Raw genomic sequence first — 6,000 nt, forward strand, 5'->3', positions numbered from 1 at the left:
ACTGATGGACCTCTGTTCCATATGCCTATCTAATTCCCTTTTGAAGCCGTCCATGTTTGTAGCCGCCACCACTTCCTGTGGCAGTGAATTCCATGTGTGAATCACTCTTTGGGTGAAGAAGTACTACCTTTTATCCATTCTAACCCGACCGCTCAGCAATTTCATGGAGTGCCCACGAGTTCTTGTATTGTGAGAAAGGGAGAAAAGTACCTCTTTCTTTTCCTGCTCTTTCCCATGCATAATCTTGTAAACCTCAATCATGTCACCCCTCAGTCGTCTTTTCTCCAAGCTAAAGAGCCCTAAGCGCTTTAACCTTTCCTCATAGGGAAAGTCATTCTGTCTAAGCACATTAAAGAGAGATTTTTATTCAGGAGCTGCAAGGCACATCGTCCTGCCCAAGATTGCTGCTTGAGATGGCCGGGTGAGCTGCTCATTAGCAACTGCATGGTGTAGTGTTTGAGTGTGAGGACTAGGACTGGGAAGACCCAAGTTCAAATCCCACTGAGCCAGAAAGCTTAGTGAGTGACCTTGGGCAAAGTCACTCTCAGTCTAACCCTCCTGACCAAGGGAAGAGAAGAACAGTGCATGACTTTCTTGTTGAAAATGTGAGATAAAAAGTTTTATAGATCATTAGCAAGAAGATCTGCTTACAGGTAAGTGGCAAACTCATGAGTAAGAGCCCCAGTCTGCCATCTGAAATGCAGGCTAGGGCACCTATCTATGAGGGGGGACAACTCCATCCTGCTCCTTGGGAGGAGGCTACTTTCTCATAAACAGATTTACTGCAGAGCTCTAGCCATCATCAAATCCATTATCAGGATAGAATCCCAGCCTTCTTCTTGCTTATGTGTACTCCAATGCTGCTTTTGGTGAGTGAATATATGGACTACACACATGCAGAATAACAGATGAATGACAGCTGCTGGCACAGTTGTTTTTCACAGTTTAAGGTGGCAGTGGTGATGATCATTTACATAGTGTGCATATTCATCCCACACATTTTCCCGGCTTATAGTAGTGTAGAAACTGGCAAAGCCTGTTTGACCACAGGTGACAATGAGACGAAAGTAGTAAATTGGCCATACCAAGAAAAGGTAGGGGAAAACAGACAAGTTTGCCTCTCATTGGAAAAGTAAGTCACAGCCCTAATTTCTAGTTAGAGTTAGTACTGTGGTGTTCTTCAGCCCCAGCAAGCTACACCTAATGGTGGCAGTCCTGTTTGTTTAGACCCAGATCTGCCCAAATGGTATATAAAGGCAGGAAAGTGGGGTCCAATGTTTAGGTTCAAAGGGACCAATGAGTGATGAGATCTGTCCTTTCCTCTTGTTGCTTTTCTTCATCTGTGCTCCAGTACAAGCCCACCTGGGAGAGAAGTGTCATCAGAACAGAGGCTATGTGGTAACAGACTGTAGGGAGGGGGGAGGAAGTCTTATGCAGCCACCTGTATGCCTCTTTTGGTCAAAAAATCTTGAGCCCTAACTCCCTCTCACACACACTGTTACACGAATTGCCTGGGGCAGTACACATGTACAAGAGTTCTTTATTCTCTATGTATATGGGGGTCAAATTGCGAGAGATACCAATGGAAGGAAGAGACCCTTTGATTGAATAAATGGAGTTTTTATTGTGAATAAAGGCAAAGCTCACACTACTCACTCATGCAAAAATCATAATAACAGATCAACAGATACAGAGCTAGGAAACAGGGAGGTGGTCGATAGTGACAAGAAGGGGGTTGATTTTAGATAGAGCAATATTCACCTGATCCTGGGGTCCAGAATCCATGTGGAAGAAAGAGGACATGGCCGACCAGTGGTTCATGTCAAAGGCTCAGACAGAGTCTGAGGGTACACTCTTATGGCCGTCCAAGAGCTGTACAAAAATTAAGGCACAGTTTAAATGTGGTTTGGAGGGCCAGGGGTGGGCTGGGCCGGAGTGTAATGAGTAGCCAGATTAAAATTGAGTAGTGCAGGACGCTTGGTTTCACCAGTGTTTTTCTTCCTACATGTCATTGGCTCAACGTTAGTTGGGGAAAGGGTGCTAGACTCTGGATATTACTTAGAGGAGGCAGCGCAGTTTACTAAGGTGATGCCAGGGTCGGGGAAGATGGGATTCGTATGGCTAGGCTGGCTATCTCTGTTGATTGTATCAGTCATGAGATCCTGTATACGTGCTTGCTCACAGTACTCCTATTTAGATTGGTTCCTCCTGAGCCTGTCAGGCTGGTTCAAAATGGAGTATTTTCTGGCTCCATGTTGCCTGCCCGTGACAGACGAATGTGATGTGTGGGAGCCTGGTCTTACTGCCTTTGTGGCCGCCGGGTCCCTCCAAGTTTTTTGGGGAGAGTGAGTTTAACACAGGTATATCGGGGGAGGTAACAATACACTTTATATGTGATTGGGGTAGCCCTGAGTTGAACCAAAAGTATCTGCCTCCATCATGTGTGGTTTGAGCCTCAAATAGCTGAGACTTGAAACAGCTGTTTAGTTCACCAAGGTAAAAGGCATCTTTGATTTCTCCGTTTTCAGCAACTACTTCAAATTGTGAAGCAAAAAACAAATCAGAATGTAGTGGATACTACTCTCAAGTTTACACTGAGCGCACTTTGGAATCTCACTGATGAGTCTCCAACCACATGTCGGCACTTTATTGAAAACCAAGGGCTGGAACTCTTCATGAAAGTCTTGGAGGTAAGAACAGAAGATTATCTGCCAGCATTTGTTCAGCTATCACGCTGTCTACCAGTTCCAGTGTCCACAAGTAGACTCTGAATGTTAGAGATCTGGTGCAAGGAGGCATGCATGGTCAGTGTAAAAGAAGGGGCTGTACTCACAGTAGATACACTTTGCTTTACAGAAAAATAGCAGTTGTGGTGGGGAGAAATTGAGCTCAATGGGAAGTAAGTGGTAGATTTCCCCTGAACCTAATCCCCCCTCCACATACACCCATACCCTCAAAAAACATTTTTTGCTGGGGTGGGGACTCAGGGACCTCAACCACTCTGCCATACAAACAATCACAAGAAGGGCAGAAGAGTTTGGGCTTACTTTACCTTCACTGATGCTACCTCTACTGCTACTTGAGAAGAAAGATCTTCTAGAAGAATCATTTTTCCATTGCAGTGGCCTGGTGTCATTGGGTTGGTGCTAGTAAATGGTATTGAGGGAAAGCACTTACTCCCAAGCAGCATCCTCAACAATGGACAAGGTGACTGTCCCCACCAATAGTAATCCTTGAGTAATCCCTTTCCCCTGCAAAAATCCCCATTCCCTTTCTTTCATTCCCAGTCTTTACCCACATAACTAAAATGATTATGTGGGGCAGAGGAATGGGCCTAGATGAAGTTTGCTCTTTGCTTTGCTTCTCAATCCTTCCTTAGCTGTTTCACCACCAAAACTAAAATCTAAAATAGCAAACTACCCATTTTCTGCAGAGAGTTTTCACAGGCCCCCTCTTGGGATACAAACATATTTATTAAATGTCTTATTATCACATATTTTTGTTCTACTTACAGTCTTTTCCAACAGAATCGTCTATCCAACAGAAAGTTCTTGGGCTTCTGGTAAGATGAACACAATAACATACTCTTTTCTCTGGGAAGGCCGACATTGCTTCTTTGCCCTGTAGAAGTAAATGGGAGTCTAGTGATTCCTAATAAGATTTTATTTCAGCATTACCTTTCATTGGGTTAGAGCCCTCTCATCTTTAATATTGCATGAGAGAAATTACTTAAGAAGACACAGAGTGTATTTTGGATGCTCTCTGGTGAACACTGGCTGCTCATTTCAGTTTACTTATGTGGCAATGGTATTGAGAGGCAAGAAGAGTCCTGCTGGAGAGGACAAAGAGTCCATCTAGTCTAGCACTCTCTTCCTAACAGTGGCTCTGGAAAGCCCCCAGGCTGGACATTATTGTGCTGGGCATTGTGTTAAGAACATAAGAAGAGCCTGCTGGATCATCTAATCCAGGATACGTTTTCACACAGTGCCCAACCAGTTGCCCTGGAGGGCCAAACAAACAGGGCATTAGAGGCCAAGGTCCTCCACGGCTGCTGCCTCCCAGCATAGAGGTTTGTTGTCTCTGAAGATGGAGGCTCTCTTCAGTCACTATGGCTGGTACTCTCCTCTGTGAATCTGTCTAACCGCCTTTTAAAGCTACCTATTTTTGGTCTCCTTTTCTAATACTCCTCAGTATTTGCTGTTTTTTTAAAATCACAGCAAAGACCAGTCTGGGGGCTCACACGCTTAACTCTGCATAATGTTTGAATACATGCATATAAGAGCAAACTAATTCTTGTTTCATCTAGAAAGCTTATTTTGAAATGAAACCGGTTTGGCACTCAGCAGTGCTCCAACCCTAATATGTAGAGCAAGCATATTAGTCGGAGAGGCTGTTCTTTTTTTTTATGCACAGCTGTTTGTTCATATTGAAGCCCATCTACTTTGTTTTCTTGTAGAACAACATAGCAGAGGTGAAAGAGCTCCATTCGGAGCTAATGTGGAAGGACTTCATAGACCACATTAGCAAGCTCTTGCACAGTGTTGAGGTGGAGGTCAGTTACTTCGCAGCTGGGATTATTGCTCACTTGATATCACGAGGAGAACAAGCCTGGACACTGAGTCGCAACCAGAGAACCTCTCTCCTAGAACAACTGGTACAGATGTGACTGGAAATGTTGTCTGGTGTTGCTCCAGAACAGTGTTGTTAATGTGGATAGTAATGGCTCTCATTTTCTCGTTTTACAGCATTCTGCTATTTTGAAATGGCCTACACCAGAATGTGAAATGGTGGCATACAGGTAACCACAGCCTCAATGTAATGCTTGAGAAAACACTGGCTTCTGTTTCTGTTTAATTTGCTATGAATGATATTGCTTCTGGCTGCAGTGCACTAAAAAGAGCAACCACAGTGTGAACTAACCAAAGCAATGAATGCAAAAGGACATATTGTGAGAATATGACAAGTCACTTACATTAAAGCTTTCTTTGTTCAACAATCTTTCTTTGTCACATTCAAAAAACCCTTACATACAGAAATTCAAATTACAGAAATTCTTGCATACAGATACAAAGAATCTGGATGTACTCCTCTTTTTGTATAGCACTTCAGTATGTAGAGCAATTCAAGTACCGTCACAGAATTCTCAGCAACTTGTAAAGCCAGGAATCTTTGGGGTTCCTGTAGGCTTATATAATCAGCATAAAAGTTTTTAATAACAGCTGGCAAGTTAGTCATAAAATGGAGAAAGGAGCTGCTTTGGGTCCCTATTGGGAAGAAAGACAGGGTATAAATGAAGTAACTGACACTGGCCTTGATGGACCAATGATCTGAGTCAGTGTAAGGCAGCTTCATTTGTTCATATGTCATGAACCCCAACTGGATATTGCCTATGATTTAACTAGTGATGAGTTGTAGGTATCTTCTCCCTCTGAGACGGAGGACATCTATATGGGTTATTCCCACCGTGCCACTAGGGAGGCAGGAAGAAGTTTTTTCCCCTTCCTGTTGGCGCCTTCGGAATAGCCCCTCCTCCTTAGTTCTGTTCCTGCCTCACTAGGGAGTAGCAGCCATTACCTAGCTGACTCTAGCCTTTTTCGAATTTCTTCCATTTTCCTATCTTTTTCCCTTATCTTTCTAGCCTGATCTTACCCTCAATAGCTTACTTGTCCTTTCTATTTCATTCCTGCTCTCCCCCTCGTTTCTCTCTGTCCCAATCGGGACGAAGACTTTCTCCTCAGATCGTCGGCCGGGAGCAAATTCGGCCCAACGATGTCGACAGGAGGACTTCCCGAGGGCTTCTCCTCGGGCGACGAGGGAGACGCGCAAGCCGCGGCTTCGGCTGCGCGAAGCACCAGCGGGCCCGATCAGCCCTCGCGGCTTGATCGTGCGCCTACAACACCCGAGGGCTTCTCCTCGGGCGACGAGGGAGACGCGCAAGCCGCGGCTTCGGCTGCGCGAAGCACCAGCGGGCCCGATCAGCCCTCGCGGCTTGATCGTGCG

At 44.9% G+C, this 6,000-nt stretch overlaps 1 protein-coding gene across 1 annotated transcript in view; it reads left to right on the plus strand.

Moving 5' to 3' along the window:
* Window positions 1–6,000, plus strand: part of ZYG11B (zyg-11 family member B, cell cycle regulator) — a 38,307-nt gene that overhangs the window by 22,872 nt on the left and 9,435 nt on the right. The window contains exons 9-12 of the mRNA XM_015423281.1: window positions 2,529–2,690; window positions 3,515–3,562; window positions 4,457–4,654; window positions 4,746–4,798. Of these exons, the coding sequence (XP_015278767.1) occupies window positions 2,529–2,690; window positions 3,515–3,562; window positions 4,457–4,654; window positions 4,746–4,798 (461 nt within the window). The remainder of the gene's footprint in view (window positions 1–2,528; window positions 2,691–3,514; window positions 3,563–4,456; window positions 4,655–4,745; window positions 4,799–6,000) is intronic.

This window comes from Gekko japonicus, unplaced genomic scaffold (assembly GCF_001447785.1).
Source record: "Gekko japonicus isolate JY-2015 unplaced genomic scaffold, Gekko_japonicus_V1.1 scaffold1079, whole genome shotgun sequence".
Classification (NCBI taxonomy): domain Eukaryota; kingdom Metazoa; phylum Chordata; class Lepidosauria; order Squamata; family Gekkonidae; genus Gekko; species Gekko japonicus.